This window comes from Carettochelys insculpta, chromosome 5 (genome assembly GCF_033958435.1).
Source record: "Carettochelys insculpta isolate YL-2023 chromosome 5, ASM3395843v1, whole genome shotgun sequence".
NCBI lineage: Eukaryota > Metazoa > Chordata > Testudines > Carettochelyidae > Carettochelys > Carettochelys insculpta.
In genome coordinates, this window is record NC_134141.1 from 33,446,593 (window position 1) to 33,470,322 (window position 23,730).

General features: G+C 41.4%; 1 protein-coding gene across 1 annotated transcript in view; it reads left to right on the plus strand.

The window, feature by feature from the left end:
• The window catches only part of LURAP1L (leucine rich adaptor protein 1 like), a 33,615-nt gene extending 10,482 nt beyond the window's left edge, over nucleotides 1–23,133 (plus strand). Inside the window, exon 2 of the mRNA XM_074994890.1 lies at nucleotides 19,066–23,133. Coding sequence (XP_074850991.1) covers nucleotides 19,066–19,443 — 378 coding nt within the window. The 3' untranslated portion in view covers nucleotides 19,444–23,133. The remainder of the gene's footprint in view (nucleotides 1–19,065) is intronic.
• Nucleotides 23,134–23,730: the final 597 nt, after the last annotated feature.

Sequence of the window (23,730 nt, forward strand, 5' to 3'; positions counted from 1 at the left end):
TAGGGAGAGGAAGTCACAACTGGTAAGAGAAATTAGATTGATTTGAATAGTGTTCACAATTACTGTTATCAGTGGACCAGATCTCAGATCTCTTTCTCAGCAGCAAAACTCCTGTAACCAGAAGTCAGTGTTTTGCCTGAATAAGGGCAAAAGAATTTGCTCTGGCATTATCTTGTTATCTATATTTTTATAGTACACAAACAAGGAAAACATAAGTAATAGTTTGCTAAACACTTGCAAGGGGATTGGGAGATAAAGCGCAGTTACATGATAAAAACTATTTCTGCATTTTGATTCCTGGGTTGAGACTTCGTGAGTAGTGACCAGAAAAAAACAGTAGTTTAAGAAGTGAGGGGAAACGAGCATTTTTATGTAAATACCAGTTTGCTAGCTACTCGGAAAACAAACAAATTTGATAGTTAAACTGCACTCAGAGAAGAGAATAGCAGATTAACAAATACATTTGGAAGACCCCCTCGTGGAGGCGTATTCACAGCCCCTGCCACCTATCTGACTTTCTCAATTTACTGTTACTCAGTATTTTTTGTGTGTGTAAGAAAAGCAGACTCTGTGCAGCTGGGTCCCTGCGTCCCTGCACCGCACCCCCCAGCAGGGGTTCCAATGGCTGGGTTGCCAGGAGCTCTGCACCCCAGCCATCTCCCTGCTGTGGGGCTGCCGGGGACTCCTGGACCTGCAACCAGTCCCTAGGGATAGAGCTGCTGGTGGGGCTCCATACCCCAGTTGGCTCACAGCCTCGAGGCTGCCAGAGTTTCCTCAGCTCTAGCTGGGTTCTCCAGGGCTGGAGCTGCTAGCAGAGCTCTGTGGCCCAACCGGCTCCCTGCCGCAGGGCTGGTGTGGTCCCCCTGCCACCCAGCTGAGGATCCCAAGGCTGGGGCTGCGGAGTTGCCGGTACTGTGTGCCAGCACATACCAGCACAAAAAGCAGCCCTGCTGTTACTAATGCGGTCCACCAGCTCCATTAAAATTAAGGCAAATGATGCGTGTGCTTACAGCACTGTGGTTGATGACAGAAGAATGGTGATGTGCTTGTTTTAGTTTAGGATTATGGAAGGAGAAAATCCAGCAACTCCATCCATGATCTTAGATGTCATCCTAATAACCAGAGCTGTATGGTTCAGTTACACAGGAAGATGATGCACAGTCCACACAGTCTTCCCAAGTAGCAGCACAAAATGAAAGAGCAGACTTGAGACCAGAAGAACTATTGCAAGAATCCTCCCATCTTCCTACTTCAAGGCAAGGGTCACATTGCTCCTGGAGAGGGCTACTACAACCACTCTGAAGCAGCTTCTCCACAGTAACTGTGCTGGTTGCTACTTGTCTTACTGGAAATAATCCAAGCCTCTAGTGGAAATATTTAGCAAACAGCAGAATATTTGATGTGGCTCCCTGGCATTGGCACCATGTGCAGAGTAAATACCTCCTGATAAAAGAGAAATTGTAAGGCATGTAGAGTGAAAAGGGAAGGCTTTTTGTGTACTGTCAAGAAAAGAGTGGAATAGTGTTTGTAAACCATGCACAACTTCATACCCCTTTTGCTATCAAATCTAGAAGGTGTTGACAATGTTTTCTCAGTGCTTAGCTATTAAAGTACAGTAGTTCATTAATCCCTGGAATGGAGACATGGCTGCTTCCCACTCCTCCCACCCCAATTAACAGTGGCCTTCGTTGACTAGTACACTGTTTGGAGAGCCAGGCCTGCCGTGAATGCAACAAGGGTCTTAGAGCAAAACTAAAAGTCCAAACAGAAGTCAGCCACTCCCTCCTTACTCTGTCACTGGCTTTTTTTCCCTCCACTGAAATCTGTTTTGATTTCTATCCTGCTGACTAGGTTCATGGTCAGCTTTCTTGTACCCTATTGACAGGGACATCTCGAGAGGCAGGGAGGCCCTGGACTCCCTCTATGCATTTTATACCCCGTCCCTTCCCTGCTGTGCCCCCACCATGGCCAGGGATTACCTGGGGCAGAGGGTGGGCAGTAGGCAGCAGCAGCGGCTGCAAGGCGTTGTCTCACCCTATGCACCCCGCTTCCTTCCCTCCACCGCCACACTCACCATGCAGCACTCTGACGTGCCCGGCTGGCCAGCTGAGCTCTGCTTCTCCGTGCATGGCTCAGAGGCCTCCACTCCCAGCCACCCATGGAAAAAATGTGGTTCAGCCAGTCAGGAGGCAGCAGCACAGCAGGCTGTTGTTCACTCTGCTTGCTGAGTGTGGGGCTGGGGGGAAGACGCCAGGAAGAGGGGCATCCTCCCCAGGTAATCCCCTCCCATCCGTAGGCCCCCAAAAGCACAGGGCCTGTGGCAGCTGCCACGTGTCGCCCTATGGAAGGGACAGCTCTGCCTATTGGAAAGCTTCAGCCTGCTGTCTTGAACTATAGTGTCTGTTGGGACTCCAGCCCCTCCACAGCTCTGTTGTATTGCCTCAGATCTTTTCCTCTTGTTTCAGTGATTCTTGGGTATGTCACCGTGTGATGACATGGTCTTTTTCTATGGCCCACCCTTGGCTAAGTGCTTTTTTGCTTACCTTGATCAGGTCTGTTCTCTTCAGAGTTCCCTGTCAAATATCTGCACTCCTTCCCATCTGAGAAAATATCACCTCCAGTGTGCTGCTTCCCTTCTCATTATGCTTTGCAGCCTAGTTTGCTATTTCCAAACACCCTTCACAGCACTGTATCTCCAATGACATTGATGTTCCATGCTGAACCAGAACCAGGCCATGTTCACCCTGTACCCTATTTTATAAAAGGTTACCCTACTTGGGGTAAGGCTTTCCAATAAAGGGACAGTACACCTTATGGCATTTGCTAAGATAAGGGCTGGAAGGGCAAGCTGGTTGCAGTGTGCTCTAGATGAGGTGGGATACTGGTGAGTTCATGGAAGCAATCTGATGATAGAGTTGCTGATATACTTATCCTGAGTAGCTTACCTTGTGCCCTAAAAGTTAACAAACTATAATTATGTCTGCATCTTTGATGCTGGGCTTTCAGGAGATGTCATTGGCCAGAAGTATGTGGGGTTTTGTTCGTTTTCAGTCTGTGCTTGGCACAATGTTTATGATAGTATTTCACTGAGGTAGAGTTTGCCTAGAAAGTCACTTCTGTGTCCTGCAGAATGGATTACTTTGAGCTCTGTGGGACTGTGTGTGAAGAACACTTAAAAGCTACAGCTGGTGTAGCGTGCAGCAGCTCACCTGGCTAGTGGTGTGTGGCCAAAAGCAGCATTTTGCATCAGTGGGTCATAGAATCATAGAAGATTAGGGTTGGAAGAGACCTTAGCAGGTCATCTAGTCCAACACTCTGCTTGAAGCAGGACCATCCCCAACAAAACTGCATTAGTTTCCCATTTGCTTCTGCATGCAATTCAAAGTGAGGACACTGACCTAAGGACTCATATGTGGTTTTACTGCTGATTGGTTGGTTGTCTGCTCAACCATGGCAACAGAGATCAGCTAAGGTACTTGAGATAGCTAGCTGTGTATTTAAACACCTGAAGAATGCTAGTAGGACATTTTCAGTGGAAGGCCTTCCAGTCAGGAAATTCACTTCCCCTTTGTGCCTGGAGGAGCCTGTTTACTAATACTCATGGCAAAGAGCAAAGCCCATGAAACTCACACAGGCAATGAACTGGTAGAATGATTATTAGAACTGTGTTGGGGACGTTTTCATCCATGGAAAAATTTAAACAAAAATGAAAAGTTGCATTTCTGGTTTTTAATTTTTCTATTGTTCAACAAATACATTTGGCTTTACACTGAAAAGTTCTCAGTTTGTATTTTTTTTTTAGAAAAAAGCTTTGAGTTTGAAGAGTTGTCTAATTTCCTCTTTCTTCATGAAACACAACTACCTTTATCAAAAACTAGCTCACTTCTAATGCAATATAATTATATTTAAAATGAGTGACAAATGTGTGATGTGAATTTCTGGGAAAGTCAGACCCTGATTTGAATTTTACATCTTACATGCATTTTTAATTAATCATACTGTGAAATCAAATATGAACAGACTAGTACTTTAAGAAAGATGAGATTTAGATCCAATTCCAGATTGTAACTTTTGGACTTTCAAGTAGATATTTACATTCATTTTTCTTTAAATTTTGCCTTAGGTAGGGAGTAACCCTTGACCATTTTGACCAGATAGAGCATTATGGTCTTTAATGGGGACATTCAAGCAACACCCTCAGATTTGCATAAATCCATAGTGCATACTAAGATGATCTTTCAATATCTTTTCTTTTGCAATCTTAGTTTTTGGCAGTACACAGTATTAGGATCTAAAGATTGGATTAGATTAAGAGGGATCAGCAGAACAGGCATCATCACTTGCCTAGCAAACTCAGAACTGAGCAAATGTACCTCAGTCATAGAGGAGAGTCATAATAAAACAGGCTTATGTAAAGACGGGCATGGATAATGCAGAGAATTAACTGTGCTCTATTAGAAATTCAGGGAAGAACACTGCAAAACTACTGTATTGAGCCAGGGAGCCATCTGATGGGCAAGGGTGGGGTGGGTGGAGTGAAGTAGTGTGTTGCTGCTGAGCCAGCTGTCCAGGACCTATTATAATCACTCTGTGCCACACCACCTGCTCTTAACACTTGCTGACACCAGCAGCCATTTCTTGCTGCTGGCTGGTGCCCTTAATGTTTGCATTTGTATTATCATATCTGCCAACATATTTGTGCCTATATCATGGACTTTCTGAACGTTTTGTTTCACCTCCAGGGGTGTGAGACATATTTGTAACACTGGAAGTTGTTTTTAGAAACAGCAGCAAATGCGTGCTTAAAGCAGTTTAGAAAAATCTGGGCTATCGTATGTCAGGACATCTCTGAAGCTTTCCACTTCAGTTCTATCCATGCGTTATTGTTCCCTGAGAAAGTATAATAAAGAAACAGTTGAGTGTCTTGGTGCAGTGGTCCTTATGGTGCTAGACATCTGCCTGTATCACACTTAATTTTGTGGTCTTGCAGTGCTGGAAATGATGAATTGGCCCTCAGTTTATTGTAATTTCCATATGTGCTCAACCTTTTACACAGGACATAATTTCCACTATTGTAGAATGCATGAAAAATAGCTAAGACTCCCTGAGTGGCTTACATGATTCAGTGTTAGGCTATTTATCCAAAGATGAATGTGTCAAACTGTCATAGACATAGTGATGGGTTTTTCCTGTTCTTTCTTCCTCTCACACAATTGAGAATTGTCAGGCTCTTTGGGACATGAATGTTTTAGTTGTCCTATGTAACTTCAAGATAGAGAACATTGTCTGAGATGATGTGATACAGAATTATTTTCATTTGGACTACAGCTGGCTCACTTTGGCTACGTCTACATTTGCCCCCTTCTTCAAAGGGGATGTGTTAATCAGGCTGATGGGAGATAACAAATGAATTGTTGTGATGCACATGCAGCACTTGATTAAGCTGATTCTCCCCCGCAGCAACTTCAAAGTTTCAAACTTCAAAGTGCCGGCATGAGAAATTTTGGTGAGTAAAGGCACTTCAAAGTAGCGTGGGCACTTTGAAGTGTCCATGGCTACATGGCATGCCAGAACCTCAAAGTTTGACACTTTGAAGTTGCTGCGGGGTAGAATTAGCATAATGAAGTGCTGCATATGTATTGCAGCACTTCTTTAGTAATCTCCCATCAGCCTGCTTACTGGGCTAAGTGTAGAGGTAGCCTTCATGAGCAGCACCGATATTGCTAAATATTTGGCAAAGAAAACAGTGAGTTTGTGTAAAAGAACCAAATAGTGTCATTTAAGAGAGAAAAGAAACCTTAAGCAACTACCATGACAGCCGCACAACTTGACTGGGTGTTTCTTTTTTGTTAAATCTCAAATGGATCAGTTAGTGAATAAAATTTCACATTTGTGTTTCTATGACATATTAAGACAACTATAAACTATTTGTCCCATCTACTATACCAAAAACATGAGTAAGTAAACTAATACAATACTCATGCTTAACAAAAAAAATGTTTCGGGAACTGTTTGTCATAATGGCCGTGTCTACACGAGCCCCAAACTTCGAAATGGCCACGCAAATGGCCTATTTCGAAGTTTACTAATGAAGCTCTAAAATGCATATTCAGCGCTTCATTAGCATGCGGGCGGCCGCGGCACTTCAAGATTGATGCGCCTCGCCGCCACGCGTCTCGTCCCGACGGGGCTCCTTTTCGAAAGGACCCCGCCTACTTCAAAGTCCCCTTATTCCCATCAGCACATGGGAATAAGGGGACTTCGAAGTAGGCAGGGTCCTTTCGAAAAGGAGCCCCGTCGGCATGAGACACGAGGCGCGTCAATGTCGAAGTGCCGCGGCTGCCCGCATGCTAATGAAGCGCTGAATATGCATTTCAGCACTTCATTAGTAAACTTCGAAATGGCCATTTGCGTGGCCGTGTCGAAGTTTGGGGCTCGTGTAGTCATAGCCAATATGAGCACTGAAGAACATTTCATTGATCAAGTTGCTCTACTTGCCTGGTGTATAGTTAGTCACTCTGACCTGCCATGCACACTTATTCATTAAAAATGACAGGTGGTTGGTTCTGTCCTTGCTCTGCCTTCAAGTGGATTTCTACCTACACTTTGAAAAAGAAGAGTAAATAAACTGAAGCCAACACCTTTGCTGTCTATCTCCTGTTTAAAGGCTCTCATAGGAAGTTCCATAGTGGTGCTACAAAATGTAACAAAGGCCCTAAAGAAATATTTGTTGTGAGTTTTGAATGCATAGTTCTCTTGAACTGCTGCACACTGAAAGGAGATCATGGCAAGGCTGCGGTCTCCCTCTAAACCAGTAAGGTCAAGGGCGCCAACAGTAACTGTGAAGCCTTAATGACTGCTCATTTTAAAAGAGCTGCAACTTAGAACTGACTGTGATATATGCTGTGTAACATCAACTAAAATTATTTTGAGTACTTTGGAGGCTTGAAAGCAAGGAGGTATTAAAAGGCAAGAAAGGGAAACTGCTAACTTCCCCTTTTTTCTCCTAATATTTTCTTAAGTTATCTTTTTTCACCACAATCACTCTTTCTGCATGGAAAGAAGATAATAAAAAATGCAAGGGTTATGTGCCTCTCTGATTTACCAGCATGTTTTGAAAATGAGTAATTATAAATGTTGAAGGACCAAGAGATGAGCAGCTTGCGCTCCCACCTATCTTTCACAAAAATGTAATTCACAGGAACTGCAGCCCTCAAACAATGTGTTACAGTCCATTGTAAACCAAAACTTTCAAGGAGAAAAGGAAATAAAAGCTATTAGCCAATACAACATAGATTAGATCAGAAGCCAAGAAGAAAGAAATGCAAAATGTTACGGAATTTGTTCTCTAAAACATCAATTTAAGTTTTAGGAGGGAGTTTGGGTTTTGGAGGAATAAGTCAGGAAGCATTTCATTTACCGCTCTGGCAGAGAATTCCTTTGTACCTTGGGAAGATCACATAGAGGAGCACTTTCAAATTCAAAGGTGAGAGTTTAGGCACTTAAATTTGCATATTGGAACCTAAATAAATTGGCTGATAGTTTTAAAAAGGAACTGGGCTCCTGAAGACCTAGACGTCTCATTTTGGTGCATCAGTATGAATTTAGGCACATAAATCAAGACTCAGACCTCAATTCAGCGAGCCCTAGTGAAAAGTCTCTAAAACTACTGATGTGCTCAAGTGGCCTGGAGTTCCAAGGCCTCCTCCGAAAATCAGGTTGCTCATGTACATGCCACCCTAACTAAAGGACTAGCTTTCAAACTTTTGTGCGTAAACACTTCAATGTCTCCTTTTTCATAAGTAATAAAAGGGGTAATAATATTTCTTTGCTACACAATAGCATTGTGAGGCTAAATTAGTGATGTGGTTTAAGATCATCAAATGTAATGTACTATATAAATGCAAGGTAATATTAATAGCACTCCATATTATGTTGGGGAAAACCATCTCTGCTGTCTATATATTACATCAAAAGAATGTTAATTAATAGTCAGAGAATATCGGTTGGATTACATTAGTAAAAGGTATGTAAGACTTCCTAGTTTACAAACTTTACAGGATGTGATGGTGCTGTGCAAACACAATCTTCTCATGATAGTAGCCTTTGGACATGTGTAGTATAAATATTAAACAATAGCTCACAGAATCCATTTATCATTCACAAGTACAGAATTTAATATCTCCCTGCTTATGGTTGTCACTTGGTAAGTGAAGGATGCTCGTTTCATGGTTTACTGGCCACAGTCATCCCTGTTCTAAATAAATGTAACTCCAGTGACTTCAGAAGAATTGGATTCCTGTACACTGGGTCTGAGTTTGATTAGTGATATATAGTCTGCCAAGGATTGGCCTATGGGTTGCTATTGTTGGGCTTGATACGCTGTCTGCGGTTACTCTTTTAGCTGGTCAAACCACATATTTTTCAAACAGTGTCTATGTAGTGCTTATGTGTAGGTGATTTTTTTTTGTCCTCCCCAGAAGATTAGATGAATTTAATGAATTCATTGAACTATGCTAAATTGATACCACATGAGAATTTTTCTAGTGGGAAAATTAATACCAGGAAGAAAACAGAGCATGCTTAATTGCTTTTCTAGGAAATGGAGAAGACTCATGAAGCTCAGAGTAAGGTAACTTTTTAATGTCAATTTATTCTTTAAATTGTTTGTTTTCTAAAAGGCTTGGCAAATTTGCAATATATTGAGATTAAATTCCGAGAAAAGCAGGGCCAACCCTGTAAGAAAAATAAAGATGGAGATATCCATAGATGGTGCCAGAAAATTGTTCAATATGGATAAAAGAGGAAATAGAACAACTAGGGCAGGAAAGTTGAGAGTTTCATATTTTACAAACCACATTAGAGGAAAGAGAAGAAAAAAAAAGCTATAGTAACTAATTCTAGTAGTTTAACTGCCGTAAGTATAATGGTGGCATTTAAAATGTTGCTTCTGTGTTTGAAAGACTTGTAGTGGTTTGAAAGTCTGTGTATAAAATGGGAAATGGGACTGGAACTGGCCATGTTTCTCAAAATGGAAGAAAATTGTATCTGTGTCCAGTTTACCTTCCCCTCTGCTCCACTAATCCTCCCCAGAGTCAATTCTAGCACTCCAGCCCTCTCAGCTTCTTTTAAGTAACCATCATATTTTGCTTATATTTTCCTTCCCCCTCCACATAATATGTGATGTCTCTCTAAAAGTTTGCTGGTTTTGAAGTACAGGACTAGTACTGTTCAGCTAGTGATAGGGTTCCTTCCCCATATTTTCAATAACTTTCCCAACCTTCATCTGATTTACTTAGGATGGACTCTGGGTAGACGGTTTGACTTCCTTGCCCATCTTCTGCTTTATATTATTGCTGTCCACACTATAGGACACACATTATGGGTCAATAAAGACAAGTGTTGTGAAATTTAAATGTAATTCATGATAACAACTTTCCAGTACTTAGGAGCAGATTAGATAAACATCTGGCAGTGTGATGTAGGTGAAGCTAGGCCCTGCTGTGAGTGCAGGGGACTAGACTCAATGACCTCTCAAGTTCTCAGATTCTATAAACTACACATATAGCTATGATTAGTACAGCTGCAGCTCTGCTGTTGGCAGCGGGTCACATCACTTCAAGTAAAATAAAGGAATGATAGAATATTTTAGAAAGTAAAAAAGCTACTTAAAAGGATTTACTAATACCATGTATAGAGGGGAATTTGTAATGTGCCACATTCCAAAAATGATGGGCTGAGAACATGATTGACAATGACCTTTACTAGCAACTCCAGAGCTTGATTTCCTCACACTGGGTGTTGAGATGCGTCCTCAGGGTGGTGGATTGCGGAAGCCCTCCATGGAGTGATCTCAAGGGCTGTGCTGAATAATCTGGAATAGGTTGCCATGGACTAGTACCTAGGAGAAGGAAAACTCTAATTCCAAACAGGGTCAGACTGAGCTCTCTAAGCTTTTTTTAGGCACATCAGTCTAGGAGAAGGTAACTCTGATCCCAAACTTGTGCTTTCTCCTTTCAGTGTACATGTTGCAGTTTTTGTGCCTGTTCACGAAGGTTGGCGTGAGAAGAGAGAGTGGAGTGGGAACTCACAAGCCAGCCTCATTTAAATCCATTCATATGTGAAGGTATCTCTCTTGATGCTAAAGATTTACCTCTTGATGAAAGACCTATGACGATGTGCAAGTGACGTCAGATGCAGGTGGAGGATACCACTGGAAGCATTTAAACACAAATCTGCATGTAGGTGTCCCAGGAGTGATAGTCTGTCTGCTGAACTGGAACAACAGCAGCCCCTGTGTCATGCCTAGGTATCTAAACAGCCCTATTTGGGGACAATGCTGCTTTCTTTGAAAGAAGAGGGGGAGAGAAAATAGTTCCTAAACACTGATTCCTGCGGTCACAAGGGAAAAATCAATAACCTCACAGTGAAGTCATGTGGAATATCTCCCAATGATCTGGAAACTCTACTTCAGGACAGATTGTCCTGGTGGCAAACCACTGTACAAGCTCTTAATTGCTTTGAGAGTCAGCATAGCCAGGCACTACAGTAAAAGTCTAGGATCTGAAAAAACGTACAATGCCTGCAGTTGGCAGGGTTTTGTGTGATATCTGTAATTGGCTCTGCCAATCAAGGATTGGTTTAGTTGCTCACCAACAGTGTCATAGAAGATGAGATCCATTGATCAATGGCTCAGTCTAAGAAAGGAAGAAGTTGATTTAAAAACAATGCAACTAGAATCAATCCATAACTCTCACAGAGCTCACTTTCCAGTTGAAATATTAGTTTTCTACTATAAATTCATATATAGATACAATGAAAATATATTCAACTTATCTTCTCATTATAGACAACCATTTTTCTGGAGAACTCGTGTAAATGGGCTAAACTGAAAAAGGAGGAGTATCATCAAATTTTCATAATTTTGTGTGTGTGTGTGTGTGTGTCGCTCTCTCTAACTCTGTTTTGAAGTTGGACAATGTTTACAGTTACTTAGGAGAGTGTTTGAAGACCCTTCCCTGGGGATAACATCAACATAAGTAACAGGGCATGACTGGTCAGCCGAGAGCTCTGGTGGTGTGCTGTGAAGGAGAGCAGCAGTTTGCCAGAAACCGGGTACTCACTTATCTGAAATTTTTGCATCCTGTGTTGTGCGCTCCTGTTTACTCATAGGAGCAGCTGTAAAAAGCTTTTTTAAAGTAGATTTAGATATGACTCCAGTCTATTTGGTTTGACTCTGTGAAATGCATCTCTTACAGTTCTGTAATAAATGGAGCTGTCAAACACAATGGGATTAGGTTTCCTTCATCCACATTAATTAAATCTTCTCGCATTTTATTTGTTTACTGCTATAATTACATTGGCTGGCTAAAATCACATGATTGCCTGCAAACTAACGTGATTAGTTCTGGACTAAGGTAGATATAAGTGGCAAGAATGCCATAGGTAGCACGGTGTTATATGATGCAGTAAACGCTGGTGAGAAAAGGCAGTATTGTGTATGTTGTCCCCCTCTTGCGTTTGCATAAAGTACAACCTGCCACTTGGGAGTAAGTGATGATGAGTAGGAGAGCATTTAAATCAGCAAAGATTTGCTGCTAAGTAGATTGCTCCACACAAGTGTTGAAACTGGATGGAATTATGGCAACAGCTGGCTTCCTGTTAACTAGTGTTGAAATAAATTTTCTAATTTATCAAAAAGAAGACATTACATCTGTAACTTTATTCAGGGTAGTGTTGCTCAACACTGTATTTAACTTTTGTTACATGGTGCGGTGGCGCATGGAGTGCGTGGTCTGCTAATATCACAATAGCAGCCCCGTAGTCCAGGCAGATGTTCTGAAGTGTTTCATTGGTGAGAATGGAGGAGACTGCTTAGGCAGGAGGATGGAAAATCATGAATCTCTGATTTTAAAACATAAAATGATGGGTGGGAAACATCGTTAAAGTTGTGATTGGCAATATTGCTGTCAACACCCCCAGATCCTGTAACTTAGTAATGTTTGTGATACTGCCATGAGAATAATTCAAAAGTCATTCTAAGGTGGGGAGGGAAGGGAGGAGTGCATCTGATACTTAAGCAGCCTCTCTGAAAGTCAGGGATGTAAGAGCTAGAGAATCTGCTGAAATGCCCACTGTGCTATCTAACAAACTTACCAAACAAAAATTTATTGAAAGACAGGGGTTTTGAGCAACTGTAACAAGATAATGTAATTTGCTGCATCTAGGCAGCATGGTAATGAGAAGTCCGTAAGATGTTAATGAGGTGCAGATGTAAATTTCCCATGCCTCATTAGCATTTGGACACGTGATTTGGAGTCTGGAAGAAGCTCCTCCACACACCAAAATACATGGGCGGACGCATAGCCCATGCGAATCTTTTGGGGGATCTTGAGGAAGAGGGTGCTTCCAGAAGGAAGGCTTCCTTCTGGAAGATCCCTGCAGGCTTTGCATCTGTACGTGTATGTTGGAGTCTGGAAGAGCTTCTTCTGGACTGCAAGTGATATGGCCATATGCTAATGAGGCACAGGAAATTTACATACACGCCTCATCAGCATCTTCCAGACTGCTCATTACCATGCCACGACCGGAAGAAGGGGCACATGTAGGCACAGCCAGCCATTCTATATATTATCAAGGGTTAACAATTAAATATATGCACAGAAAAATCTCATCCAGAATGCAGCCTTGCCAGAGCAAGCACTCAGTTCCTCAGAGTATGGATTCCTTTCCAGGCCATTGTGATGATGCAAGAGTCCTGTATGGAAATTATGGACTTTCAGAGCTAGATAAATTGCCTGTTTCATAGCATAACAGATTTGTATTAATTTCATTTCTTATTTGTGTGAAGGTCAATTTATAGATAGACATTTACAACAGGGTATATAATTTCAGAATTAACCATCATTAAAATGTACATGTTAATTCATATAGAAGAAATATATTTACATTGTATAAAAATGTAAATTTTCACTAGTTAAATATATTTTTTAATATTATAAACAGATTTTATACATATTTTGTAAACTTTATTAAACTCACTGTAATAAACGTGTAATTTTATGTAGTTAAAATTATCAGTATATTAATTCATACATGTTCCATTATTTTATTTTGTCAATTGCACGTGATTCTGACATCTGGTGTATTTTATCAACTATGGCCCTTGTTCCCAGATGAAGTCAGTGGGATTATTCACATGCAAGTGTAATATTAAACACATGCATATGTTTCCAGAATTAGAGATCAATTTGTATATTTACAGAAATATATTTAGTGTCCCAGTGGTTGGGATTGTTGGAAGTATTCACCTTAGCTTAACTCTGCTGCCACTGAAGTTGATGGAAATTTAACTTAGCTTCAGTGGGACCAGAGTAAGGCCAGTGCTGAGACCTTCTGAAAACTCCACTGTACATTTATGTACGAAACAGTATATATTTTAGTAAGGCGCAAAATGTAATACAGCATCTAGGAACAAAGAATGATGTAGGTCATGCTTACATAATGAGGACCTTGATCCTGAGAAACAGTGACTGTGGAAAAAGATTTGGTGGATAGTCTGAACATGGGCTCCTTGTACAGTGGAGTAAGCAAAAGGGCCAATGCAGTTCTTGGATGCATACTTAGTACTGGTACAGCTGCTGCTGGAACCCTTGCTCCAGTCCATGTACCCACAGTTCAAGAAGGATTTTGATAAACTGAAGAGGATTCAGGAAAGAGCCATGAGAGAGGATTAGAAAACAAAGAGTCATAGATTCAAGGGACTTGGTGTATTTATCTTAACAAGAGAATGTTTAAGGTTAATTTTGAGTATACTCTGTAAATACGTACATGGAGCTCAAATCTACTAAGTATTTTAGAACCTTTGTGTCTGTCCATGAGTCTGTTTGACCAAGACCACCTCTGAGACAGTAAGAGCTAGGACAACTAAATTTGTTACGCCACTTCCTCTTATCATAACTTAAAGCAAGACCAGTGTTTGGATGTGCCTGCAATCTGATTTTATTATCAACAAACAGAAAGGGAGGGCTCTGATGGCAGGGAGAGTTTTATACTCCAGAAGGACTACAGGGAGGCAAGAAGTGCACCAGCCTGGGGGACCCCGCCCCACACACACTTTCCAACTTCTTGCTCTAGTTCCTCTATCCCCCACCCCCTGTCCTGAGTTCCTCCTTGACCCTCCCTACCCCCTGCACTCACCTGACTCCTGCAGTTCCCATCCTGTCCTAAGCCCCTCCTCACCCCTCAATCCTGACTCCTACACCCCTCCAAACACCTCCAAGCCTTCTGCCTTGAAGGACTTGAGCAACACCAGGAAAATCTTGTAGTATTTAATAATGGCTTCATCAGCCTTGCAGGGAAAAGTGTAACATGATCCAGTGGGAGGAACTGGAAGCTGGACAAATTCATAGTGGAAACAAGATACAATTTTTTAACAGTGAGGGTAACTAACTGCACAATTTAACAAGAGTTGGGGTGATTTTTTTTTAAATAAAGATTAAATGTTTTACAAAAGTTATGATCTAGGAATTATTTTGGGAAAGTTCTGTGGTCTCTAGGACTTATTCAAGGAGATGCACTAGATGATGACAGTGGTCTTTTCTGGCCTTGTAATCTATGAATTAAATTAAAAGGTATCTGTTTACTTATATGGCCCTATTCACAGTAAGAGCTGAGCACCTCCCAGGTAATAAGGAATATATTGTCACAGCATGTTAAGGAAATTCTCTACAAGCTGGATTTTACAGAAAGCCACATTACCTAAGTTCTGAGGTCACAGAGGAAATCTGGGGGATGGCCAAGGACTGAACCCTGGTCCTCAGTCTGTCTGTGCCTTAACCACAAGGGTCCACTGACAAAGGCCCATAGGTTTGAACTGGCAAAGGGTTCACTATTCTGTAATAGCTAGTCCTTACTGGCCTGTCAAATTCATTACACCTAGGACACCACTCACATGGTATTTACCTATAAATGATGTCATGTAAGGTGTCTGAATAAAATCATAATGATCCTCATAGTTACTGTGAGATGTATGTACAAATAATATTTAAGGAGTTGGATAAATAAATCTGGGTCCAAGGCAGAGCTAACAAACATATTTCAGGTGAAAGTATATTCATTCACTTGGCTCTGTGCATCAGACATACAAATGAGCTTTGTAAGCAACACATCTATGTATGGAGTCAACAGGAAAGGGGTTGGTCGGGGGGGATGGCAGAAGTGAGGGGTGGGAGAAGATATGGGAACTAGCCTGACTATGTGCAATAATGAATTAGTAGCTATAAGTAGAAGGCAAGAACACACACACCGCTTTGTCGTGCGCTAAAGAACTAAATCGACAGCACATTTAAATTCCTGAAAATGGGATCCCAGTCAGCTTTGGTTGGAAATGATGCAAAAAAGGTTTGGGATCAGATAAAACTTCCTTAGACAAAAGGTTAACCTGTTAAGTTAGCACACTTTCATGGGATTAACTTTATGATTTTTGGTTTATATGTAACCCTTCTTCCATTATCCTTTCTCACTCAAATCTTTAAATCTGTTATTTGTTAATAAACGTACTGTTTTCACTGTGAATGCATATAAGTGCTGTGACATTGAACAAGATGATGATTCTCAATTAAATCATCCAAACTGTTGTGTACACTGTTCTCTTTGGAGACAGCTGGCTTGGTAATTTTGTGAGTGTTCATGGATAACAGGCTGCATACCACGCTGGCTTGAAAAAGAAGCTTGGGCAGTAGGATACGCCTATTAACCTGCAGTGCAAAGAGGGAGATGGCAGAGGCTGGAGAAAAGAGCTTTTGTGGCTGGGAAGGGCTTGCAGTGTCAGGGGGATACTACTACTCACTGGAGACAGGGCAGTAACAATCTGACTCTCGGTCCTGCGCCTCTTGAGAACCCTAATAAAATTTTCAGAAGGAACATGAAGTGATTTCATATCTAAACTGTTTTTACATTATGGTCCACCTCAGGAGTGATTTGCACATAGGCACCCCTGAAATTGCCACCCTACCCTCATGGGCCACGTCTACACTACAGTGATCTTTCAAAAGACGATCTTCCAGAAGATCGTCTTTTGAAAGAGCACATCCACACACGCTAAAAAGCAGATAAAAAAAGCAATCTGCTCTTTCAGAAGAGAGTGTCCACGCAGCCCCCACTCTTACAAAAGAACAGGCCATGAAAAAAGAGCCTGCAGAGCATCTACACGTGCTTTTTTTCTGAAAGTATCTTTCAGAAAAAAACACTTTTCCTCATTTGAAAGAGGAAGAGGGCCTCCGGAAGAAGTGCTGTGTTCTGTTGAAGGGAAGTCGAAAAAGCACATTTTGTGTGTGAATGCTCTGTTTGTTCTTTAAGAAGAGGGTCTGGCTTTCCAAAAGGACTTGCTAGCGTAGATGCAAGCAGATACTCTTGCTCCTCCATCTGATTTACCAGGGATATCATTGCCTAGTCAATGTAGGCCAACTTCATGGCATCATCTGGGAAATACCACTGGTACAGGAAGTTAAGAAACACAGGTATGATGCCAGCTGGCCATGATACAGTCTCAGTCTTGTTCTCACATTCAGTGTATCTGTTTCACATACCAGCTGTGGTTTTATCATTTCCAAGTAAACTAAAATCCTGCAGTGGTTCTCAGATTTTTGGCTACCCTGATCCTGGTTCTGATCAAGCCTGGCAAAAAACATATTTCAATTTTTAACAGCCCCTCCTACGGTGAGGCAAAAAGTAAACACCTGTGGTGCATCATAATTCACTGGATTCCTCAAATGTCCACACTCAAATGGTAATTGTAACTTGTAATTCATTTGAAGGAAACAGTAACTAAAAGTGGATATTCCTACTCAAACGAACCACTACAGTAGTCCACTGTGCTTAGGCCGTAGATATTTCAATAGCTTGTGCCAAACAATTCAGTTAAATTGTTATCATAGTTCAGACAAGATGCCATCCGGACTTTTTGTTTACCTATTTCTGGTAGAATAGTGGGCTTTTTTTAAGTCTGTGGTTGCTGATCTGCTGGAAAAACAAGCTTCACCTGACCTGATTTTTAAAAATCTGCAATCCCAGCAATTTAATTATTTTACTTTCGGTTGATTATTACAGGGGGAGATGTAAAGAACCCAAGCAAGACTGGGGCACCAATTTGCTAAGCACTGTACATATATCTAGTAAGAGGCCAGTGCCACCTCAAAGATTGTACAGTCTAATTAGATGAGAGACAGAAGGTATGAGGGGAAGCTGACTGGCAAAGAGGAAAGATGAATTCAAGATCCAAAGTCATGTATCGCTTCAGTGGCTGAACCAGGAATTACAGTCTGAACTCCTGACTCACTGTCCAGTGTCCTATCCCCTGAGTGATACTGCTTCTTTTTAAGTGACAAGTTTCATGGTCAGAGGAAGCTTTGTTCATTTTTCCTCCCCCTGCTTTGCTCACCAAAGCAGTTTGGTTCCATTTTCTTGTAGCCACCAGAACTTACAACTCTTTAAAAATTGCTTGGCTGCTTGTAAGTCAGAGAACAGAACTGTCTGGTTTGTGTGTGTGTTTCTGGGCATGTTTGGTGGCAATAACTGAGATTACATAATTAATTCAGGGTTTGCAGATGCGTGAAGTCCACTTTCTAACTGGCATATTTATATCGAAAGGTGCATCCTGAACTCAAATATGTTTTGAGTGTCAGTGTATCGTAAACATTCTTCACGACTTGTGCAAGGCTGAGGACTCTGTCAATACTCTGAATTAAAGTAATGCGTATGAATGGCTCTGGATAAACTAGAGTGCAGGAGAATGCAAATTTGGCACATAAAATAAGTGGCCTACATTCAGTGTGTTTATCAGTTAGAGGTTGGGTTTATGTCTGCTTCCTTGGGACCTGAGGGAGATGAAAACAAATTCAAAAATGCTGTTTTTTTAAATGATAGTGGCATTTCACTAGTTTTCTGATTTGTCTGGTTGAGATCTGATTTACAAATGAAGTAAGATTCATTTTGATTAAATTTCTAGAAGGGCTTAACTCCCTCTAAAATAAATGGAAAGGATCTCATTGACTTCAGCTGGAGTTGGATTGAGCCCTGCTGTACTATATAGCCCAAGACCATTGCAAAGTGCCAAGGAACTGATTGTTAGTACATTATACACTCATCCCTCATTTAACAAGTACTTTACTAATGAATACTCACTAAAACAAGGAACATATATACCTACCTTTATTCACTAAATGCGTGAACTTCCTCTGCTTATATGAGCGGGGTCCCTGGCTGCGGGGTGGGGAGACCAGCCTTACAACCCCCCGGCAGCCCCAAACGTCCCCCAGTCTTAGACCCCTCACTGCATCCCCCAACAGCCCCAGCCATAGATACTCCTTCTCCTGCAGCTTCTTTACTGGGGCTGCTAGGCTGGGTGGCTCCCTGAGCCCTCCTGCTCCCAGCAATTAATTCAAGTGCTAAGGTTTCAGCACCTAGGCATAAGGTAATTGTTTTCCCTAGTGACAGAGAGAGCTGCCATCTCCAGCAGCTATTGATATTGACAGATATCTGCTGGAGGCAGCAGTGTTAAGAAACTGCAAATGGCTTCTTTAACAGCCACAAGTGGCTGGGAACTGCCTAGCTGGCAACCTTTAAGAAATCTAATGGGACCCATGTCTGGGTCACAGCCAATAGGTTGGGAATCCCTGCTCTACATACATACAGTACATCCTATTTCTGGTGCCAAACTATTCAAATACAACAGAAAAGTACCTACACTCAACTGGTTTATGTCAATTTAGAAGCACTTGGAACAAATTGGAGACTTTTACATGTATTTTAATAGGAATTCAATGTTTTTCTTTTGAGTTTTCACCTACAAGCAGAAATTTGGGAACCAGTTGTGCTCGTGTAGCAAGGGATGAGTGTAGTGGCATACTGACATGGAATAATATCTCTCAGAAGTTAGTATTCCCTTCTGCTTTATTAAAAGTATCAGATCCAGATCTCCAGCATGAAATCTGCTTATTTACTTTTTCACTGCTGTTGTTTTAATTGATTTCACAAAAAATTGATTTTTGTTTTTTTACCACGTAGGTTAATCTCCGAGCCACTGATGTAAAGCTCATGCGCCAGCTTCTCCTCATCAACGAAAGCATTGAATCAATAAAGTGGGTAATTGAAGAGAAGGGAGCCATGACCAGCAGAGGTAGTAGTTTGAGTGGCAGCCTTTGCAGCTTGCTGGAAAGTCAAGAGACCTCCCTGCAAGGCAGCTATACCAGTTTACAAGACTGTAGTGATGGGCTGGATGGAATATCAGTGGGGAGTTACCTGGACACTTTGGTGGATGATGTCCCATGCCATGACACCCCTTCAGATTTGGAACAATTCACTGATACTTCTATGCTAGAAAACTCACAGCCCCTGCACAAGCATTCCAAAATGGAGTCTAATGAATACTACTGTTTTGGCTAATAAAAAGACGTACCAGAGGGATGTGGGTGCACTTGTATTCATCTTCCTTCTTTGCTGCTATTTTATTTCATTTTGTGTGCAAAAGAAATCAAATCCTTTTTTAAAGGAATTTTTACTTTGAATCCACTTTAGAATTTTGCTTTTATTCCTAATTTTTTGTGTTCTGGGTGGTTTGTGTGCTTTTTTTTTTCTTTTCTGTATGTTAATTTATTTTTGCTGTTGGTTTAGGTTTTGTATTATATTGGCCTATTTACACATTTAAAAAAAGATGAAAGAAGTGAGTTTTTATCTTCAAAAACAAGACATCAGGGATTGAAAGTACCAGTTTATATTTGTTTGACAATAAAACACCTTCTGATACATGTGGTTTGTAGATGATGTTCTTGAGCAACTGTCTTGATTTCCAAAAGACATTAATTATCTTAATTGAAGTAATTTGTGCTTTTTGGTTCTCCAGGCTCTGGCTTGGATCCTGCTACACATATGCAAGAGATTAACTCAACACTTGTATACATTTCACCGTGTTACAAAGTGCATTGTCCACCTGATAAAGCCTCTGACTACTCCTCTGAGATACGGTAGCTACCTCCCAGTGGGACCAGTTTAGGTCAGTTGAGCACACCTTGGACTAATTCAGTTGGAGCTATCAATACCAGCGGGGGATGGTGAACAGGAGTGCAGGACAAGAAAGGAGGCACTATGCAAACTGTCCTTTGAGTCTGAGAAGTAGAACTGCCCGGAGTAGTGACTTAGGCAAGGGTGGCTGGAAATGGTTATGACCATTTCCTAGAGAAGATGAAAGTCACGGTATGGGAGTGTTACAATTGTTTGGTATAGGCTCAAGCTTAACCTTGGAATGAGAAGGACAGTTTAAGCACCTCATTTGTCGGGGAACCCCAGGAAGGTCGGAATCCAAATGTCCAGTGCAATGAATGGGAGTGACACAAGGCTTATGAGTCAAGTTGAATAGCCAGCACTAAGAAGTCATGGGCGATCATATTCAGTTGTACCTTACAGAACTTGCACTAAGACTACGATTTGGGGTAGAACTGTGAACCTGTAAACTAATAAAAATGTCCCAAGTGAGGTGGGGGAAGTTTGGGGGAAGACCTCAAAGTGGTCTCTGTAGGAATTTGTGAGACCAGAGTCCACACATGCTGAAACGGGACAGTAGAAGGCCTTGATCCCTTATAGAACAATAGGACCTCTTACATGAGTAAAGTTAAATGTATGTATAAGGGTTTTCAATAAAACCTGGGCATTCTCCAAATGCTATCACCATATAAAGGAAGGGATCCCAGATCATTCTGAGAGGCCAGAATGAAATAATCTGCCTTGGAAGCTCCCATGGAGAAGTGGCCACAGTCCTGGCCTGCAGAAACTGGAGTCCCCACAGATCAGCTTGAACCTTTGTGGCTGACACAGCCCCAAGAAGCAGCATGTTGGACCTCAGAGAATCTGAAGGCTCATGGAATGTGTCACCAAAAACAGAGACAGGAAGAGATGTAGGGGGGCTGATGGAGTATTATTTCCTGACTGGGTAAACTGAGCATGTTTTCATAAGACCTTCTCCACTCCTTCTGTGAGTCATTGGCAAATTAGTCTGTCACTGCTAGAGCCCTGGCTTGGTGCCCCATAGAGTCAGGTGGAGTAGTTGGGTGGGCCTGGGTCCCCCCATGTGGGCAGGCACACCCCTTTGCTAGTGGCCCCCAGTGACTTCTAGACCATGCTGCCTTGTGTTCAAGATCTGCTCTGTGGGACTCTATCTGCAAAGTTGCACTGCCCTATAGCCAAAGGCTGCTCCATTGGACTCTGGCTACTAGGTGACACTGCCTTGAAGAGAACTCTGGTTCCTAGGCCTTGCTGCCCTGGGTACCAGGGCTATTGCCTTTGTTTTGGGCCTTAGACCCCAGGACTTCGGTGAGTGAGACTAGTATGCAGACTTAGAGGTCATGTTTTAATGCCCATGACCCCTGCACACAGCTTTACAGCTTCTCCTTCCTAAATTTGTCTAATTCTTTTTTGAACCCTGCTATAGTTTCAGCCTTCGCAATATGCTCTGGCAAAGAATTGCACAGGTTAAATGTGTTTTGTGTGAAGAATTATGCCCTTTTGTTCTAAACTTGTTGGCTATTAATTGCATTTGGTGACCCGTGGTTCTTGTGTTATGAGAAGCTGTTCCATATCCCTAATCATTTTAGTTTCTTTTTTCTGAGTCTGTTTCAATTCCAATATATCTTTTTTGAGAGGCGCTACCACATCTGAACTCAGTAGTCAAGGTGTGAGCACACTAGAGATTTAGAGAGAGGCAATATCATACACCTTTATGATTCCCAACATTCTGTTCACTTGTTTGACTGCTGCTGAACATTAAGAGGTTGTATTTCAGAGAATTATCCACAATGATGCCAAGCTCTCTTTCTGGAGTGGTAACAAGTCATTCTAACCACACCATTTTATATGTATAGTTGGGATTCATTTTCCAATATGCATAACTTTGCATTTATCAACATTAAATTTCATCTGCCATTTTGTTGTCCCATCAAGCATTTTGGTGAAATTCCTTTGTAGCTCTATGCAGTATGTGTGGATTTAATTATCTTGAGTACTTTCGTATCATCTGCAAATTTGGCAACCTCAGAAACTTTGTTTACCCCTTTTTCTAGGTCATTTATAAATAAGTTAAGTAGTACTGGTCCCAGTACAGAACCTTGGGAGGGCAAACCTATTTACCAATCTCCACTCTGAAAACTGACCATTTTATACCTATCCTTGTTTCCTATCTTGTAACCAGTTACCAGTCCAGAAGAGGTCCTACCCTATGACAGCTGACTTTAAGGGCCTTTGGTTAGGGACCTTGTTGAGGGTTTTCTGAAAATCTTAAGTGCACTATACCTACTAGATCTCTCTCATCCACATGCTTATTGACTGCTTCAAGGAAGTCTAGTGGATTGGTGAGGCATAATTTCCATTTATAAAAAACAAGTTGAGTCTTCCCCAACAAATTATGTTCATCTACGTGTCTTACAATTCTGTTCTTTACTATAGTTTCAACCAGTTTGTCCAGTAGTGAAGGTCAGGCTTACTGGCCTGTACTTGCCAGAATCACCCCTGGAGCTCTTTTTAGAAATTGGTACCAGACTAGCTGTCTTGTGGTCATTCACATTTTGCTTTGTTTGTCCTTTTCATTCTCTCTCTCTCTCTCACACACACACACACCTGAAAGCAATTTTTTTCCTTTGTTAAATTTGTCATTACTAGAAAAAAAAAACAGTTGCCACTCTTTTATTAACATTGCTGCTTGCAGCTGGGAGATCCTTTTTGCCCTCACTTTTTTCAGACAATCCAGAGCCACAGCTCTGCAGACATATAATGATGTTGGAAGCAAAAATAAGAACTAAATGTAAACTTGTTTCCAAACAATTTTATCTATCTGTTTGTAGAATGGACAGAAGGAGAAGCGACACTCTTATTAAAGTGATTCTGAATCATTAAAAAGGGATCAAATCCTTCTCTACTATAACAAGAACATTAGCTGGATTTACTTGTGAGAATCAGAACGTAAAGTACATCTGGGGGTCAGCACATGTGGTATGAGAAATTTATGTTGATGCTTGTTCATGAGTATTAAGCTTTACATTTTGCCTGAGCTCTTTTTTTTTTCCTAATAAAGCCATTTAACACAGTAAAGGAGGAACTTAATGCTTTTTTTTCATGTTTAAAGCTGGTTACCCAATTAAAACACAAGTATTTATTTCATTCTCAAGGGCTAAACTCAATACAGAGATTCAAGCTGAAAGCACTGGGTGAAAAAACACATTCATTCTCTTGATTAAACTGAGATAGAGTACTGTGCAGCAAAGGACCAAGATTCTGCTGTGCTCTGCCATTTTAAACTATAGACTGGCTGGGCAGAGATCCATGGCAACAAGAAACATGGGGAATCCATACAGCAGTGAAGAGAACTGAAAGTGATAAAGAGATAATCTGTTTCATAACATGTTTTCCTTTTAGTTTTGAGCTGGCATGACTAGATACATTGGTGTGTCCATAGGTGCTGGAACTAGGAGTTTGTGGTGGGAGGGTGACCTGCAGCATCCCCTGACTTGAAGGGGTTTCCCATATATACAAGATTTACACTTTGCTTCAATGGCTCCCAGCACCCCCACTACAAAAATTGTTCCAGAACCCCTTGTGCCACATTGGAAGACTGTCTAATTGCTTTGATTAAGGTACAGGGGGAACAAATTCAAATTAGATATTTTTAAATGCATGGTTAGCTGTTAG